The sequence below is a fragment of the Schistocerca nitens genome, chromosome 9 (genome assembly GCF_023898315.1).
Source record: "Schistocerca nitens isolate TAMUIC-IGC-003100 chromosome 9, iqSchNite1.1, whole genome shotgun sequence".
Lineage (NCBI taxonomy): Eukaryota > Metazoa > Arthropoda > Insecta > Orthoptera > Acrididae > Schistocerca > Schistocerca nitens.
Window position 1 is genome coordinate 248324088 of NC_064622.1, and position 19752 is coordinate 248343839.

Genomic DNA, 19752 nt, shown 5'->3' on the forward strand with positions numbered 1-19752 from the left:
GGAGACAACCTCATGAATCCATGGACCCTGCATGTCAGCAGGGGACTGTCAAAGCTGGTGGAAGCTCTGTAATGGTGTGGGGCATGTGCATTTGAAGTGATGTGGGACCCCTGATAGGCTAGATACGACTTTCACGGGTGACACGCACGTAAGCATCCTGTCTGATCACCTGCATCCATTCATGTCCATTGTGTATTCCGACGGACTTCGGCTATTCCAACAGGACAATGCGACACTCCACACGTCCACAATTACTAGAGGGGGTTCCGGGAACACTCTTCTGAGTAAACACTTCCGCTGCCCACTAAACTCCCTAGACATGACCCTTATTGAGTATATCTCGTATGCTGTACAGAAGAGATCTCCACCCCCTCATACTCTTACGGATTTATGGACAGCCCTGCACGATTCATGGTGTTAGTTCCCCCTAGCACTACTTCATACATTAGTCTAGTCCATGCTGCGTCGTGTTTTGGCACTTATACGTGCTCGAGGGTGCTCTACACGACATTATGAAGATGTACCAGTTTCTTTGGCTCTTCAATGTGTCACTGTACACGTCTCTTCTAGCACACAATTCCATTTTTTAAAAAAATCGTACTTGCTTCAGTATGCCGATCGATGTAGGGGATAAGACTCTATACCACACACCAAAGTACGTGTCCCTTAGCGTACTATCTTTTGCCAAAAGCCTGTTTTCGATATCGAAAACCGTTCACGAAATAAAAGGTGTGTTACGTGTCACACCAATCACCTTGTATATCTTACTTGTTATTTTGCTCACGGGAATTGTCGGCTGTGGTTTCCACTCCCTTCTGCTGTCAAGATGGACGTGAACGTTTACAAAACAGTGCCGAAATAACGACTTTCTGTCACTTCCTCCTTCAGCCTTTACCATGCTGCAGAAAAGACTGAGTTCAACAATGTGGCGTACGGATTCCGCCCGCAGTTCCCAACACATTAAAAACACGGCAGCCACTAACGTGCCAGACAGCCATCGTCGATTCTCATAAGGACATCCTTACTGCACAACAGAAATACGACAATAGTTTACCATTTGTCGGTAGACAAGGAAAACCCATGTCGGCTTGCTGATTCTATATTCAGTTTCATGCAACAGAACTGCTTAGTGCAGTACAGTTGAAAGAACACAGTCATGGTGTACTATTGTTTTGTAAATCTATACTTAGACCCAACACATCAGTCAATAAAGCAGATACCATTTACTGCTCTAGAAGAAAGAGAAAGAAGTGTGAAATTTCAGGGTCTAAAAAACTAATTTGCAAGGTTTGGATCTTGTCGAAGACTGTCAGCGTAACACAGTGTCACGTGCAATCACAGAGCTCTGAATTATGCATTCCAGTTGGCACGCTGCACAATAATATGACTAACTGGAAGACGATGATTACATTTGTGCAGTCCTAGGCCGCTAAAAGTTGATTCTACAGCCAAGTTTGAGAATGGTTTTGGTAGATTTACCGTAATGGTATATTCGTATATTGTCCTTGTGCTACACTTTAATTAGCCAGGTTCAATAATAGTTATTTTAAGTTTATTCCCAGTTTCTCCACATCGAGGTTTGTTAATGTGGAGTCTTCGTTTATGTTCAGCGGGACTTTTATAATATTTCTTTTTTTCAGTTTCAACGTAACGTTGTGGGAGTATGAATGGTAGTAAGTTTTCTGTAATTCTACTCAAAGTTAGTTTTTAAGGCACGACACCAAATTAGTTATGTCCAAAATGGCAGTTCTCAATTTTGCCCCTCCTGGAAAAATTTCTGTTGACACCCATCAATAGGAACGACACTTGCGTCTTTAGATGCTTTACCATGAGTCAGTTTCATTCGCTTTAGAATAACAAAAAACTTGTACGTAAGTACAAGTTACACGTAAGTAGCGCCTACTTTCAGTAGACTTACGACAATGGACGCTCCAGTTATGTAGCCGACGATCAGTCAGCGCTCGTTTGTTTACTTTGCTCAAACAGAGTATGGGTGTGTATAGGCACAACGACTAACAACTCCTGCAGCATTATTAATCAGCTGCAGAAGACGTATTCTTGTATTACGTTTTATTCACACAGCAGACCTTACCAACCGAAAGATCGAAGGAGCAAAAGTACTAACTGGAGTGAGTAAATTACATATGCTCTCCACAATTTTTTCTTCCTTCTTCCAGCTAAAGGTCTTGCTTCCACCATCGCGACTCGCCACAGTCCTCCGCCGGCAGGAATTGGCAGAAATCGGAAGCCTTGGATCAAATAGTGTATTTCCTTCAGTACCCGGTCGCCAACCTTTGACATCCTACAATGTCGTGGCAATATCTCCATTGTTGGTCATGAGGTGTTACACGCTTCACCCACGGTCCCTGCTGTCGAGACATCTTCGCGGGTACCGGGTGCGGTTGGGCCACCCTCTCCCCAAGGCGAGTGGCGGGTTCAGCGGCGTTCGCGGCGCATGAGGCGGAGGGTCAATGTGGAGGCTGACCGTGTGGCATCGCCCGCTCTGCCTGTGAGTGGACATGTAGCCGCTCCTTCAGCAAGATCCGAGCAAGCACACGGCGGGAGGGGTTTATTAGTGATTGGGAGCTCCAACGTTAGGCGGGTGATGGAGCCCCTTAGGAAAATAGTGGAAAGGTCGGGGAAGAAGGCCAGTGTTCACTCTGTCTGCTTGCCGGAGGGTCTCATCCGAGATGTGGAGGAGGCCCTGCCGGCGGCTATAGAGAGCACTGGGTGCACCCGATTGCAAATTGTTGCTCATGTCGGCACCAATGACTCCTGCCGTCTGGGTTCAGAGGTCATCCTCAGTTCATACAGGCGGTTGGCCGAGTTGTTGAAGGCGGAAAGCCTCGCTCGCGGTGTGCAATCTGAGCTAACTATTTATAGTATCGTTCCCAGAACCGACCGCCGGCCGAAGTGGCCGTGCGGTTAAAGGCGCTGCAGTCTGGAACCGCAAGACCGCTACGGTCGCAGGTTCGAATCCTGCCTCGGGCATGGATGTTTGTGATGTCCTTAGGTTAGTTAGGTTTAACTAGTTCTAAGTTCTAGGGGACTAATGACCATAGATGTTAAGTCCCATAGTGCTCAGAGCCATTTGAACCAAGAACAGCTTTCATTAATAAACGGTCACAATGCCCACATAGTACATCTATCTACATCTACATTCATAAGTAGGGGGAAGCAATATACTCGATACCTCATCCAGAAACGCACCCTCTCGAAACCTGGCGAGCAAGCTACACCGCGATGCAGAGCGCCTCTCTTGCAGAGTCTGCCACTTGAGTTTATTAAACATCTCCGTAACGCTATCACAGTTACCAAATAACCCTGTGACGAAACGCGCCGCTCTTCTTTGGATCTTCTCTATCTCCTCCGTCAACCCGATCTGGTACGGATCCCACACTGATGAGCAATACTCAAGTATAGGTCGAACGAGTGTTTTGTAAGCCACCTCCTTTGTTGCTGGACTACATTTTCTAAGCACTCTCCCAATGAATCTCAACCTGGTACCCGCCTTACCAACAATTAATTTTATATGATCATTCCACTTCAAATCGTTCCGCACGCATACTCCCAGATATTTTACAGAAGTAACTGCTACCAGTGTTTGTTCCGCTATCATATAATCATACAATAAAGGATCCTTCTTTCTATGTATTCGCAATACATTACATTTGTCTATGTTAAGGGACAGTTGCCACTCCCTGCACCAAGTGCCTATCCGCTGCAGGTCTTCCTGCATTTCGCTACAATTTTCTAATGCTGCAACTTCTCTGTATACTACAGCATCATCCGCGAAAAGCCGCATGGAACTTCCGACACTATCTACTAGGTCATTTATATATATTGTGAAAAGCAATGGTCCCATAACACTTCCCTGTGGCACGCCAGAGGTTACCTTAACGTCTGTAGACGTCTCTCCATTGATAACAACATGCTGTGTTCTGTTTGCTAAAAAATCTTCAATCCAGCTACACAGCTGGTCTGATATTCCGTAGAATCTTACTTTGTTTATCAGGCGACAGTGCGGAACTGTATCGAACGCCTTCCGGAAGTCAAGAAAAATAGCATCTACCTGGGAGCCTGTATCTAATATTTTCTGGGTCTCATGAACAAATAACGCGAGTTGGGTCTCACACGATCGCTGTTTCCGGAATCCATGTTGATTCCTACATAGTAGATTCTGGGTTTCCAAAAACGACATGATACTCGAGCAAAAAACATGTTCTAAAATTCTACAACAGATCGACGTCAGAGATATAGGTCTATAGTTTCGCGCATCTGCTCGACGACCCTTCTTGAAGACTGGGACTACCTGTGCTCTTTTCCAATCATTTGGAACCCTCCGTTCCTCTAGAGACTTGCGGTACACGGCTGTTAGAAGGGGGGCAAGTTCTTTCGCGTACTCTGTGTAGAATCGAATTGGTATCCCGTCAGGTCCAGTGGACTTTCCTCTGTTGAGTGATTCCAGTTGCTTTTCTATTCCTTGGACACTTATTTCGATGTCAGCCATTTTTTCGTTTGTGCGAGGATTTAGAGAAGGAACTGCAGTGCGGTCTTCCTCTGTGAAACAGCTTTGGAAAAAGGTGTTTAGTATTTCAGCTTTACGCGTGTCATCCTCTGTTTCAATGCCATCATCATCCCGGAGTGTCTGGATATGCTGTTTCGAGCCACTTACTGATTTAACGTAAGACCAGAACTTCCTAGGATTTTCTGTCAAGTCTGTACATAGAATTTTACTTTCGAATTCACTGAACGCTTCTCGCATAGCCCTCCTTACGCTAACTTTGACATCGCTTAGCTTCTGTTTGTCTGAGAGGTTTTGGCTGCATTTAAACTTGGAGTGAAGCTCTCTTTGCTTTCGCAGTAGTTTCCTAACTTTGTTGTTGTACCACGGTGGGTTTTTCCCGTCCCTCACAGTTTTACTCGGCACGTACCTGTCTAAAACGCATTTTACGATTGCCTTGAACTTTTTCCATAAACACTCAACATTATCAGTGTCGGAACAGAAATTTTCGTTTTGATCTGTTAGGTGGTCTGAAATCTGCCTTCTATTACTCTTGCTAAACAGATAAACCTTCCTCCCTTTTTTTATATTCCTATTAACTTCCATATTCAGGGATGCTACAACGGCCTTATGATCACTGATTCCCTGTTCTGCACTTACAGAGTAGAGAAGTTCGGGTCTGTTTGTTATCAGTAGGTCCAAGATGTTATCTCCACGAGTCGGTTCTCTGTTTAATTGCTCGAGGTAATTTTCGGATAGTGCACTCAGTATAATGTCACTCGATGCTCTGTCCCTACCAGAGACAGAAAGTTGGCTGAAACCAGATGTAAACAGTAATGAAATTCTAAACTCAGATTGGAATGTATACCGCAGAGAAAGGCTGGACAGTGAAGGGGGAGGCGTGTTTATAGTGATAAAAAGTGCAACAGTATCGAAGGAAATTGACGGAGATCCGAAATGTGATATAATTTGCGTGAAGGTCACGGTTAAAGCAGGCTAAAACATGGTAATTGGATGTCTCTATAGGCCCCTTGGCTGAGCAGCTGTTGTGGCAGAGCAACTGAAGGCTAATTAGGAAAATATTTCGAGTAGATTTCCCCACCATATTATAGATCTGGGTGGAGATTTTAAGTTGCCGGATATAGACTGGGAGACTGAAATATTTATAACGGGTAGCACGGACAAAGAATCCAGTGAAAATTTTTAAGTGCTTTATCTGAAAACTTCCTTGAGCAGTTAAACAGAGAACCGACTCGTGGCGATAACATATTAGACCTTCTGGTGACAAACAGACACGAACTATTTGAAACAGTTAACGCAGAACAGGGAATCAGCGATCATAAAGCGGTTACTGCATCGATGATTTCAGCCGTAAATAGAAATATTAAAAAAGGTAGGAAGATTTTCCTGTTTAGTAGAAGTGACAAAAAGCAGATTTCAGAGTACTTGACGGCTCAACACAAAAGGATCAGTGAACAAAGTGGACAAAGTTCAAAACCATCGTACAATATGCATTAGATGAGTATGTGCCAAGCAAGATCGTGAGAGATGGAAATGACCCACCGTGGTACAACAACCGAGTTAGAAAACTGCTGCGGAAGAAAAGGGAACTTCACAGCAAACATAAACATAGCCAAAGCCTTGCAGACAAACAAAAATAACGCGAAGCGAAATGTAGTGTGAGGAGGGCTATGCGAGAGGCGTTCAATGAATTCGAAAGTAACGTTCTGTGTACTGACTTGGCAGAAAATCCTAAGAAAGTTTGGTCTTATGTCAAAGCGGTAGGTGGAACAAAACAAAATGTCCAGACACTCTGTGACCAAAATGGTACTGAAACAGAGGATGACAGACTAAAGGCCGAAATACTAAATGTCTTTTTCCAAAGCTGTTTCACAGAGGAAGACTGCACTGTAGTTCCTTCTCTAGATTGTCGCACAGATGTCAAAATGGTAGATATCGAAATAGACGACAGAGAGATATAGAAACAAATAAAATCGTTCAAAGGAGGAAAGGCCGCTGGACTTTATGGGATACCAGTTCGATTTCACACAGAGTACGCGAAGGAACTTGCCCCCCTTCTTGCAGCGGTGTACCGTAGGTCTCTAGAAGAGCGTAGCGTTCCAAAGGATTGGAAAATGGTAGAGGTCATCCCCGCTTTCAAGAAGGGACGTCGAACAGATGTGCAGATCTATAGACCTATATCTCTAACGTCGATCAGTTGTAGAATTTTGGAACACGTATTATGTTCGAATATAATGACTTTTCTGGAGACTGGAAATCTACTCTGCAGCGATCAGCATGGGTTTCGAAAAAGACGATCGTGTGAAACCAGCTCGCGCTATTCGTCCACGAGACTCAGATGGCCATAGACGCGGGTTCCCAGGTAGATGCCGTGTTTCTTGACTTCCGCAAGGCGTTCGATACAGTTCCCCACAGTCGTTAATGAACAAAATAAGAGCATATGGACTATCAGACCAATTGTGTGATTGGACTGAGGAGTTCCTAGATAACAGAACGCAGCATGTCTTTCTCAATGGAGAGAAGTCTTCCGACGTAAGAGTGATTTCAGGTGTGCCGCAGGGGAGTGTCGTGGGACCGTTGCTGTTCACAATATACATAAATGACCGTGTAGATAACATCGGAAGTTTACTGAGGCTTTTTGCGGATGATGCTGTGATATATCGAGAGGTTGTAACGATGGAAAATTGTACTGAAATGCAAGAGGATCTGCAACGAATTGACGCATGGCGCAGGGAATGGCAATTGAATCTCAAAATAGACAAGTGTAATGTGCTGCGAATACATAGAAAGAAAGATCCTTCATCATTTAGCTACAATATAGCAGGTCAGCAACTGGAAGCAGTTAATTCCATAAATTATCTGGGAGTAGGCATTAGGAGTGATTTAAAATGGAATGATCATTTAAAGTTGATCGTTGGTAAAGCAGATGCCAGACTGAGATTCATTGGAAAAATCCTAAGGAAATGCAATCCGAAAACTAAGGAAGTAGGTTACAGTACACTTGTTCGCCCACTGCTTGAATATTGCTCACCAATGTGGGATCCGTATCAGATAGGGTTGATAGAAGAGATAGAGAAGATCCAACGGAGAGCAGCGCGCTTAGTTACAGGATCATTTAGTAATCGCGAAAGCGTTACGGAGATGATAGATAAACTCCAGTGGAAGCCTCTGCAGGAGAGACGCTCATTAGCTCGGTACGAGCTTTTGTTGAAGTTTCGAGAACATACCTTCACCGAGGAGTCAAGCAGTATATTGCTCCCTGCTACGTATATCTCGCGAAGAGACCATGAGGACCAAATCAGAGACATTGGAGCCCATATAGAGGCATACCGACAATCTTTCTTTCCACGAACAATACGAGACTGGAATAGAAGGGAGAACCGATATAGGTACTCAAAGTACCCTCCGCCACACAGCATCAGGTGGCTTGCGGAGTATGGATGTAGATGGCTGTAAAAAAATAGCACGAATTTAGCGGGAGGAGTGACTCATTAGTTCCAGAGTGCCACCAGCAGTCCAGCTAGCATGATGACTGTGTGTAGGGAGTTGGAAAGAATGGGGTACAATGGTCGAGAAACCCTTCATAAGCCACATATATCTGTGGACAGTATCAAGCGACGCTTGAGGTGATGTAAAGAGCCACACCATGGGATAGTGGAGACTGGAGACGAACGACCTGGAGTGATGAATCACGCTATACCCTATGGAAATCCTATCGAAGGATTTCGGTTTAGCGAACGCCTGCGGAACGTCAAATGTCTTCCTGAATAGTGCCAACGTTGAAATTAGGAGGAGGTTACGGGGTGGAAGGGTCTTTTTATTTTTAGGCTATGGTCCTCTTATTGCCCTTGCGAAGACGAGGAATATGAACAAATTTTACGGCGTTGAGTGCTGCATACAGTAGAGGAACAGTTAGGAGACGATGGTCGTTTGTACCAGCATCTCATAAAGCAGAATCGAGGCACTGGGTTGTGAGCAATTACATTCCTGGAATTGACTAGCCTGTCCACAGTCTCGGTCTGGGCCCAACAGAACAGCTTTGGCATGAGTTAAAACATTGATTTCGCTCCGACGCAGGCGTGAAACATTACCATCTATCCTGGTTTCGGTTCTTGAGGATGAATCGACTGTCTGCTCACCAGATATTCTCCTCATTGAAAGCGTCCCAAGCCGCCATAGAGGCGAGAGATGGACAGTTGCATATACGTGGTTATATTTTGCAAATTATTTCTTGTGCGATAAAGATCAATGGACTTTATTCGCTTTGTTTTAGTAAGTAAATTTTACTCGTAAATTTTATTTGTGCATATTATAAAAATTATTTGTTGTGTTAAAATGATAAATATGTTGGAATAGAACAAATGCCTACGTATACTGGAGACGGGACTTATCGGGATATTTTCACTATTTTCTTCAAGGGGAAAATGGTGACGGATGTAAACATACAACAAAACACACAGATTGTGTTGCTACAAGTGTCAGTTGGCTGAACGAAGTTGCAAACAGGGAAGGAAACGTGTAGACGACATAGCTTAGGGCTCTTTACCGGAAACGCGATCCAGATCGGACGCGGCGTGCAGTGGTGGTCTGGTGGCCGTGATTACGCAACACAACTCCGCGTAGGTGCGTGGGCCGCGGCACGCATCTCTGCATGTGGGAGGCGGGTGGCAATTAAAGCCACGACCGTGGCAGTGACCTACGGATCTTTCGAAACCGCCCCCCACGGCCGCCGCCGCCGCCGCCGCCGCCGCCGCCGCCGCCGCCAAGACGAAGCAGAAATACAGCCGCGGACGGCATGATTTGTCTCACCGGCTTCCTGGGCTTGGGCAACCCGGCGACCCGTGCTGTTGACCCCGCAGGCGGAAGAGCGAGCAGCGGCAATCATACAGTGGCGGGGACGAGGTTTCGCCACGCTCCGCTGGGTGCGAGCGTAACTAAAGCCAACTGCCCCAGCGGCGACGGGAATATCGAGAGCGGATGCCCGGTCGGCAGGTAGGTGCTGCATCCACAGTTCGCTTGTAACTTGCAGCCGTTTGTTTTAGAAAGGTGAAGTAATCGGTGCGATCGCTATCCTGTCTTTTTACACGATAGCCACAATTACCTTTATTACGTAACTAAACTGGTGTTCCTGTCGCTACAACACCAGCTGGTCAGTTGGAAAGGCTGCTTTCGACAGGAATACAGAAAACAATTGTCGTATTTGTTAAATACTCTCTTTAAGCTATTGGGGGAGTGTTCAGTGAAAGCGAAAGGCGGCAGTGACCGCGCTAACAGAGCAAGTGTTCCTCGTGTATATAGATACACAGCGCAACTGCTGTGTGCGAAGTGTTGCATAACCGAACGGCGTGAAACGTCTTCATCTTCTTCAGCAAGCACCTTATGTATAGCTCACCGTTGCATAAAACAGCTTCAGACTTCTGATTTGTCTACTTTACAAACGAGTTAGTGTGATTAAGAAAGTTTACAAAAACTTTGAAATTATGTTTAATATTTATTTAAAGTCTTTAAGTGCTCTTATCCTCAAACACTGGATGACTTTATTCTGGGAAATCTGAATTCCGCTTTAACTGAAAGCTAGTTTTTCACGCATCTCAACTTTTAGAAACATCATATCTGTTGAACTACGTGTCATAGAAACGTATAAATTTTCCATTTACAGTCAGTGGTATGAGTGAATACTGTATCTAAAATGCGTTCAAGAAATAGATGATAAAAAACAAGTAGTAAGTTAAAACATCATGCCTGATGTCGCAGTTTTACTGCACGAACAGCGAAAACGTAGCAAGCGATAACATTTTTCCTTCCATTATACTGGGAGGCGGTGAGGGGGGAGGGGCGGGGCTGTCGGAGAGAAACGTAAAATTTGAAATTAGGTCTTAAGTTTGTTGGAAGTCGCTAACTGCTCTCGTTATCAAGCACTAGGTGAGTATATTCTGGGTAATTTGAGCTTCGTTTAAAGAGAAAGCTGGTTTTTCACGCACCTCAATATTTCTGACATATCTGCTGAACTGTGTGTCATAAGATGATATAATTTTGCAGGTACATTCAGTGGTGTATGTGTATATTGTCCGCAAAATGCGTTGCGAATACAGTTAGTAGCAAAGAAATGATAAATTAAAACGTCTCACCTGATGCGGTGGTTTTACTTTATGAACAGCAAAAATGTAGTAAGCGATAAACATTTTTCCTTTCATCGCTTTTGTGTGTCTGTGTGGAGGAAAGAGGGGTGAGGAGGCGAGGGGAGGAATCGTGGACAGCGAAAAAATATTTCTCAAAAGTTTGAAATTATGTGTAAAGGTTGTTGCAAGTCACTATCTGGTCTCATTCTCAAACACAGGATGAATACAGGTTGGGTATCTGCACGTAGTAAGTTCCGCTGTCTGCAGAGAAATACAAAGTTTTTAACTGTAATATTTATCTTACTGCCTTGAACATTTCACATAAGGCTATATCTGTTAATGAGTAGATTACATCAGCGTTTTCAATTTTTCAGTTCGGTTTATATTTATATGACATGTTGAAAACCAGATTTTTGTTTTTTCTGAAAGTCATTAGAAAGGCAACCTGGGACTGGGTCCGGATTTCGTGCCCCAGATGTAGATGTTATGCACCGCTTGGTATGCATCTTTAGCGAATGGAGTATATTGATCTTCTGTAGTCGACGTCACAAGGAAATGTTAGTTTTGTGATGTACAAAGCTGAAGAATTTCGTTGCAGTCCTAAATTTGGAAGATACTTCTATCTGTTTTTTTGGTTGTTCCTTGGGGGCGAATTCACTTACTTAGAACCTAATCTGTGCTTCAGTGCCCTATTGAAAACATTAACGTGGTTTGATTCTCTCCGTGCATTTCATCTCCAAAATCGCGAGGGGTTAGAGCTCGGCCGTGATTGGAGAATACCTTTAGGAGGCATCTCTGTTTAGTGGGAGCACGAGATTTGCGCACCTACCACCAACCTTTTGAATCACACCCTGCATCTGTGGCTGCTGGAAAGAATGTCGTGAAGGGTATGTTTTCGCTGCTGGCTCACAACACCTGCTTCTCTCTGAGTGAATCTTCCAAAAAATGACTACCAAAACTTCTTAAAAACGGTTACCAAACAAACTAATTCCTAACCTAAAGTCGTGTACTGTGCAGAACTCTGACTATACTGAATTATGTAAAGACTTAATATGATTTGCTCAATGTTTTCTAAAAATTGCAACTAAATGCTCCTATAAAAATGAAATGCTACCCTCAATGTAACCTGAATTCTGAAGTAAATGCGCAACTAAATATACAAACAAATTCCTGCCTTGAACTGTATTTTCACTTGCCTCGTGTCCTAGAAAACAGTATTTACAGATTTCTTGAAAGCAGCGCACAGCATAAAGCAGGGAAGTAACGTTAAAAGCAACTCCTGAAAACGTCGTACCACAAAGTACTATGTGCGTACGTACATAACAAACCGAATGAAGGGTGGGAATTTTAACTAATACGAAATAGATTTTGACAAAATTCAAATGAAACTCCATATTCAAAAGTAATGCCTTAAAAATCAACTGAATGTTCACAGTAGTATCTACATGCCGTGACCTTAAGGAATATGCAAGGGGAATCTCATCTTCCTATCACAGCATTCCATATAACAATCCCATGTGAAATTCGTTACTACAATCTCAATAGCAGAAAACAGTTCTACTCGCTTGCATGCTTTCCTCCATCCCTCAAAAATCCAAAAACAACTCACAAATAATCTCCTTAGCTTCTTTCTGCATAAATACATCAAAAATATTCATACTCCAAAAGCATCATACTAGTATCACACTTATAAAGAAAATAAACTGACAATCCTTGAAAATACATCTGATACTCAACACTGAATGCGAGTAGCTTTAATAGCGCTTTCGGGCAGAGGTGATGCAATACTCACAGATATTGTAGCAATAGTTAAAGAGCACTCGCCTTCATGGTTTTGCTTTGCGTGACCTATGAACATCAGGCACAGAATTTACAGAGTGACCAAAATGATTTGCACACCTCACACAGCCTCAGAAGGTTTCTCGATGCTGGGCGGGAGCTTTTAAACTGCCGGAGTTCAAATAGCAAGCTGAATTTTCGGTGGGGTGAAATGAAAACGACAAACTGTGACTGTTGGCAATGAGAAGGAGGAAGAGGTACAGATTGCACCCTCTGAAAACAGAATATCCACACAACGGATGCTTCTACCAGTTATATCGAAAGCTCGTGTTTAATTGCAGAGCGTTTTTTCAGACAGTTGGAAATGTCACAACAAGCTTATCACTAATTACGCTGTAGGAAATACCGCAACTAGCCACAATTTTTGTAAAAATTATTTTATTGTTGTGTTACTAATTTCGGGCTGAGGCTATCTTCAAACGGTAGCGCTGATTTCTTGGCAGGCTTTACGTTTACGTCCTCATAAAAAGCTCTTCCTTACATATTACGAGAGATAGGTTTGTTCTCTTTTTCGATCCATTCTGATCCATGGACTAAACTAAACATTGTATTTAGTTCATTCATGGAATAACATGGATCGAAAAAGAGACACTAAAACAAAAACCAAACGTTGTGTTTTGTTCGCCTCATGGATCTGCATGTATCGGAGAAGAGAATCAAATCTCTCTCATTTAATGTGTAAACGATAGTTTTTCAGGAAGACAAAAATGTAAAAATTTCCAAGAAATCAGCGCTACCGTCTGACGATGTGTTCAGGCCCAAAACCACTAACACTACAATGAAATCACTTCTAAATAAACTGGTGGCTGGCTGCAGTATTTCCCACTGCGTAATTTACGAAAGCATCTGCAGTGCTCTGTAATCTGGATACAATCAAACTTCTTTCTCTATTTTAAACATTATTGAAACAGAAATAGTTAAAGAGCTGAAAATAGACACAACATGCGATTGGAAGAGCGGTTCTCTGATAATATAAAGGCTGATCAAACAGTTCCCGTTCTAAGGCCATACAATCAAGAATGGGAACGCCAATCAGGCAAAATTGCCGTGAGCACTGAGGCAATAATTCCATCGATGCCACAGGTTGAGGATATCCATTTGGTAAGACACAGTGCCCTGCTGTGTGAAGAAGCGCGTAACTGACTGCTGCAAATCACCGTCCGATACGAATCATCTGCTCTTCAAGGCATTTTTTGAGGCACCAAAGGCGCGATAGTCGCATGTGTAATGGTAGGTCTATCGGGTGGGTGCTCGTCTCCAACTTGAGTTAGCGTAACTTCTGCTTTTTGACATTTGCAATGTAGGGACGTGCGTTATCGTGAAGCAGCAGCGCCACTTGTCGCACCATTCCATGAAGATGGCCACGCTGCCCCATACACGGTCATCTTTCTCCGAGCGATGTCTGCCGTTGTTTATCCTTCGTCAGCCAATGAAAAAAGTAATGGCACATTGGTCATGTTGAGACGCTTTTGGTAATAACGTTGCTACAGTTCACGTTTCAGCATCTCCCGCACCCGCACGTCGAAAGTGCACAAATGCCACACTGATCCCTTACCTACATGTCGGTGATTATATACCCACATCGGAGTCGCGCTGCGTTGCATAGACTGAATCGTTTTGATCGCCCCTTACGTTTCATCGTTTATTAGCTACGTCTACTTCGGGTACTTAATCATCCCAATATGTTACCGAGTAAAATTAAATTTAGTGAAACGGAAGTATGAAGTTTTGACATTTGCTACATATAATGTTATCCAAAGTGATGCAGTTGTGATAGTCTGCATTATACTGATTCGTATTCAGATGTGGCTGGACTAGATGTTTGTATGAAATCTTTACTAATAATTTTCGCTCTTGAAATTACTTTCTTATCATACAACAATCACTACTGTTTCCATATGATGCCTGACAGATGGAGTAACAAGCATCAGTCTAATTAATAACAGCATGGCTAGAAGCAGTAAATCAAAGTACAAGTTTCGTGATGGGTGGCCATGGTCGCAACTCCGAATACAAACAAGCCTAACATCGGAAACCTCAGTTTCTCCTGGCATATACACCGTTCAGATAACTTGCGCGAATGCAGCGGGGTGACGTCTTCGATAACCGCCGATATTTCGACAGGTTTAACCACACGCAAATGATGGCCAACGTCAGGAATAATCAACGGTGAATATTAATAACCAACTGATGAGGTAGCATCAACTACGTACCTCTGTTTCTTGAGAAGTGAAAGAGCAAGATTCCATGGGGAATTTAAGCAAAAGCCTCCATATCGTCCGTGAAGAGCACACAACCCCATGGATGGTTCTCAACCTACAAGTCATCGGATAATGAGACCAGCGTGGTGCATTCGCCGTGCCATTGTGGATCGTGTGCCTGCGTGTCTTTCAGTGCGGACAAACGTGGTTGTAATGCGACTCGCTCTTTGACACGGGTCCCCCGGTGCCCGTTGCACGACGTAGCGGACAATGACAGACCACCTCCTCTCCAGCGTTTCGTAACGCTCCCTATGCACGTTAACCAATCCTGTGAGCAAAGTCAAATTCATGGGCTACTCGTCACACTTCATCCGTTTTCTAATTTCTTTGTGAGTCTTCCCCGAGTAAAGTCGTCCACATCTTATCCCTGTTCTATTGTATAATGGAGAACGCCACCACAGTGCACCATAACTGCTCACTGACTGAGAAGCACTGCCTTTTGCCGTTCCTTCAACTGCCTCGTTTTGCGGGCCCAGGCACATTTGGCCCTACAGTCACCATGACCTCAAGAGATTTGAAGTCCAGCTTCCTGTGAGCAACTGGGAGTTCTTTGGCAACACGCTCCCTCACATTCATTCATTTGCACCGAATAGTTAATGTGCTATGTTACTTTGTTATTTTAACTATCTCTTCTTTAAGGTTTGCCTAGCGTTGCAGGTAAAGGCCAGTGTGTTGCCTTAAGGCAATACGCTGGGTCTGTGTCAGCCAGATATTGTCGTCAGTCGAGGTTTTGGCGCGTGTCGTGAGGCGATCAGCGATGGTGCACTGTAAATGCTCCACTAAGACTCAGAGGGCTTGTTTGTTTTGCACAGTGTGACTCTGGCCATGTGCGTGCAACGAAGCTGTAGCGTAAACGTACCGCCGGCCGGAGTGGCCGAGCGGTTCTAGGTGCTTCAGTCTGGAACCGCGCGACCGCTACGGTCGCAGGTTCGAATCCTGCCTCGGGCATGGATGTGTGTGATGTCCTTAGGTTAGTTAGGTTTAAGTAGTTCTAAGTTCTAGGGGACTGATGACCTCAGAAGTTAAGTCCCATAGTGCTCAGGGCCATTTGAACCATTTTTCGTAAACGTACCGTATGAAAACATTCACGCCGGCCGAGGTGGCCGAGCAGTTCTAGGCGCTACAGTCTGGAACCGTGCGACCGCTACGGTCGCAGCTTCGAATCCTACCTCGGGTGTGGATGTGTGTGTTGGTTAGGGTTAAGTGGTTCTAAGTTCTAGGGGGACTGATGACCTCAGAAGTTAAATCCCATAGTGCTCAGAGCCATTTGAATTTGAAGACATTCATGTCGCAGTGACACTAACACCACACGTCGCCGTGCTTGTGCAGACGCCGACGCGGGCGTCGCCGCTGAGCCTGGCGGAGGGCAGCACGTCGTACCACGAGGTGGAGCCGCACGGGCCGGGCACGTACGCCTGGGGCTACGACGTGGAGGACGCCGCCACGGGCAACACGCACTTCCGGCAGGAGGAGCGCCACGCCAACGGCACCGTCACCGGCAGCTACGGCCTCCTCCAGCCGGACGGCGTCGTCCGGGTCGTCCACTACGTCGCCGACGACGCGGGCTACAGGTGCGTCTCTTAGCGTCCCCTGCCTCCTCCCGTGTGTCACTTACTCCTCCGATGAAGCACAGTCATAACAGACGGAGTGCTAAATTTTGTTTCCAGACCGAAACGTTCACTCTTCAGCGGATTGTGCGCTGTAGAATGAAACTGTATACCAGAACAGGACCAGAACCCGGAACCTCGCCTTTCGCGGGCAGTGCTCTTGCCGACTGACTTATCCAGGCCGAAGTCACGACCCACACTCACAGCGTTACTTCCACCAGCGCCTCATTACAACTTTCTAAACATCGCATAAGCTGTGATTCCTCAATTTCTCCATATGCATTTCATGACGAAATAAATCTTGGGTGAACAGCCTGGTGTGACTGTACAAAGGACTGTATCATCAACGAGTTTATAGACATCAGAGTAGGAAAGCCTGAACTGAATCGTGACAGCGGCTATTCCGTTAACCAAGCTTGGGAAACAGCCATTACCCGGATTAAGGAGAAGATAGAAAATCCCAGAATGTACTGACTTCGAGGGCGGGGGGAGGAACCTCCGTTGTCCGCAGCTAGTGGTCGTGCGGTAGCGTTCTCACTTCCCGCGCCCGGGTTCCCGGCGGGGTCAGGGATTTTCTCTGCCTCGTGATGCCTGGGTGTTTTGTGATGTCCTTAGGTTAGTTGAGTTTAAGTAGTTCTAAGTTCTAGGAGGCTGATGACCATAGATGTTAAGTCCCATAGTGCTCAGAGCCATTTGAACCAGTTTTTGAACCTCCGAAGCCGGCCAGGTTGGCCGAGAGGCTCTAGGCACTACAGTCTGGAACCACGCGACCGCTACGGTCGCAGTTTCGAATCCTGCCTGGGGCATGGGCGTGTGTGCTGTCCTTAGGTTAGTTAGGTTTAAGTAGTTCTAAGTTCTAGGGGACTGATGACCTCAGAAGTTAAGTCTCATAGTGCTCAGATACATTTGAATCATTTTTTGAACCTCCGAAACGCCGCCGGCAAACCTCCCTGGTCGCGGACCTACGAGGGAACACCCAGACGCTGTGCCACAAGTCGGGCGTCGAACCCCGGCCCGGATGGCCGAGAGAGCGCCCGCGGAGTGGAGGGGGAGGGGGGGGGGAATCTGATATATACCTCGAGGCCTGCCGTGCCTTGGCAGTACATCAGCACACCTTATGATGGCAAACAAGGTCGACTGCCAAAATAATGTGTCCTTTGTACGCTCACACCAGGCTGTACACCCGAGATTTATTTCGTCATCACGTAAGTTCTCCCGCATGCCTTGCGCAATTCCTTCCTTCCAGGGGATGCACGTGAAATCAAAGGTTTCGGCTTCGTGTCCCGATCCTGCACTTCCCTTTAATCTACCAGGAAATTTCGTTAACCTGGTTTTTTCACTAATACAAGTTTATTGCGAGAGCGTAGTAGAAGCTCCGGGGGTGTGGATACAGATACAATGACAACAATAGAACAGCAAAGTCGACTAAGCTAAAGGGGCCTCTGATGTAGGTTCATTTCGAGCAACAACAGTCTGTAGCACAAATTTCGATACCACAATGATGAACAAGGCAACGGAGAGCAGTCCAAGCGAAACATATTTGTAGCCATTACCCTGTAACTGATATAGTAAGAAGGTTTAGACAACATCCATGGTAAACATATCACTTGTTATCAGCTCTCTTTGCCTCGTCCTTAAAGGTTGAATGGTCAGTTCGTGCTCTGATCCACTGCATAGTCGTCGACTTTTCAGCCAAATATCAGGCGAATTGACATTGAGGCAAACGGAGTCCCAAATGGGAATACTTCTGAGGCCATTTGAAGTTGTCGCATTTTGTCTTACAATCATAGCGAACGTCCCGAAATCCGTGGTTAGTAATGTAGAGTTGGAGCCCAATTTAAATTTACTTATGAGACAATAAATCTCAGACAAAAATATGAAACTGTACTTCATATTTCTTTACGTGGATGACTTGCTCCATAGCTTAGCGTTCATGCGTCGCTATCAACTGCAGGCGAATTTAGTATTTCGTTCTTCTTTCTATGATTCCGGCTTCAGTAATAGTACGTTTGCTGAGCCATTTGGTAGATGACTTCCATTCATTTACTGATAACCGAGGACCGAAACCTCTAGGAAGTTTTTATCAGATCGGTAGACAGAACTTTACTTTAGCTTCGTTGAACGCCTCACACATGCCTCCCCTGACACTATTTTCGTCTTCGTTCATATCTGCCATTCAACAAGATTATGGCTACATTTAAAACTGTGATAGATCTCTCTTTACTTTCGGAGCAGCACTGTAACGCTTTTGTTGAAAGACGGATGACCTTTCGCGTCCCTCACAGTTTCACTTGGAACGCCTGTATAAAGCGTAGCCCTATCGTACAGTACTATTAAGCTTCGTAGATTTATACTGAACATTTTCTGTCCCAGAGTTGAATGTTTAATATTGAATGCTCACCTAATCTGAAATCCATTTCTTCTCGCACTTACTAAGCAGATATTTCTTTTCATATTTCTGAACATTCCTACTCACACTAGCAGTCAGCGATGTTGTGGCAGTTTTGTAGGCAGATTCTTAATTTTCCTTCCCTAGGTAGAGCGGGCTGTTCGGATAACGATCTATGCAGATTCACAGACCTTTCTTTCAAATACTAGGCTAGGTGGTAGTGAGGCAAAAGGAGTCTCAATTGGGAATGCACTGACGGAAAAAATCACATCAAGAAGGAGTTGTGGACACAAACAATAGTTGGCAGGCGTGTTTCTACATCTGAAAGATGATGTCTGTTCAGATTTCGCGCCAATCAGGTAAGAGTGTCACTAGTAGCGTCACTGTGAGGATTCAAATTAGGTTTGTTTTAACTAGACGCTGTAACGGTAGCGAACGTTAGTTACCTTCCAGATTGGCAGTGGTGAATTGCTGGCAGCAAAGAATGCCTTTAAGGCTACAAAGACGCCATTATCAACACCTCACTCAGCTTAAACGAGGTCTTGTAATAGGGCTACGAAAACCTGGATGTTCCTTCTATCGACACTGCAGAAGCACTTGGCAGGGAGGTAGTCACTGTCCTTGTCTGCTGGCAGCCGTGATCACAAGAATGCACAGTCACAAGAAAATCGTGCTCAGGACGACCACATGGCTCTATTGACTGGGAAGAGCATCGTGTTCGGTGTATGGCTCTGGCACATCATATTGCATTTGCAGCAGCAGTGTGAGTAGCAGTCGGTACCAAAGTGACACAACCAACTGTTACAAATCGGTTATTTAAAGGCTAGCTCCGAGTCAGACGCCCTGTAGCGTGCATTCCACTGACGCCAAACCACCTCAATTTGCCGCTTCAGTGGTGTCAGGCCAGACCTCATTGGAAGACAGGGTGGAGATCTGTTGTTTTTTCTGATGAAAGTTGGTCTTGCTTTGGTGCCAGTGGTGGTCGTGTGTTGGTTAGAAGGAGGTACGTCTC

General features: G+C 44.9%; 1 protein-coding gene across 1 annotated transcript in view; it reads left to right on the forward strand.

The window, feature by feature from the left end:
• Window positions 1–19752, forward strand: part of LOC126203537 (cuticle protein 18.6-like) — a 178270-nt gene that overhangs the window by 150257 nt on the left and 8261 nt on the right. Inside the window, exon 2 of the mRNA XM_049937861.1 lies at window positions 16074–16315. Coding sequence (XP_049793818.1) covers window positions 16074–16315 — 242 coding nt within the window. The remainder of the gene's footprint in view (window positions 1–16073; window positions 16316–19752) is intronic.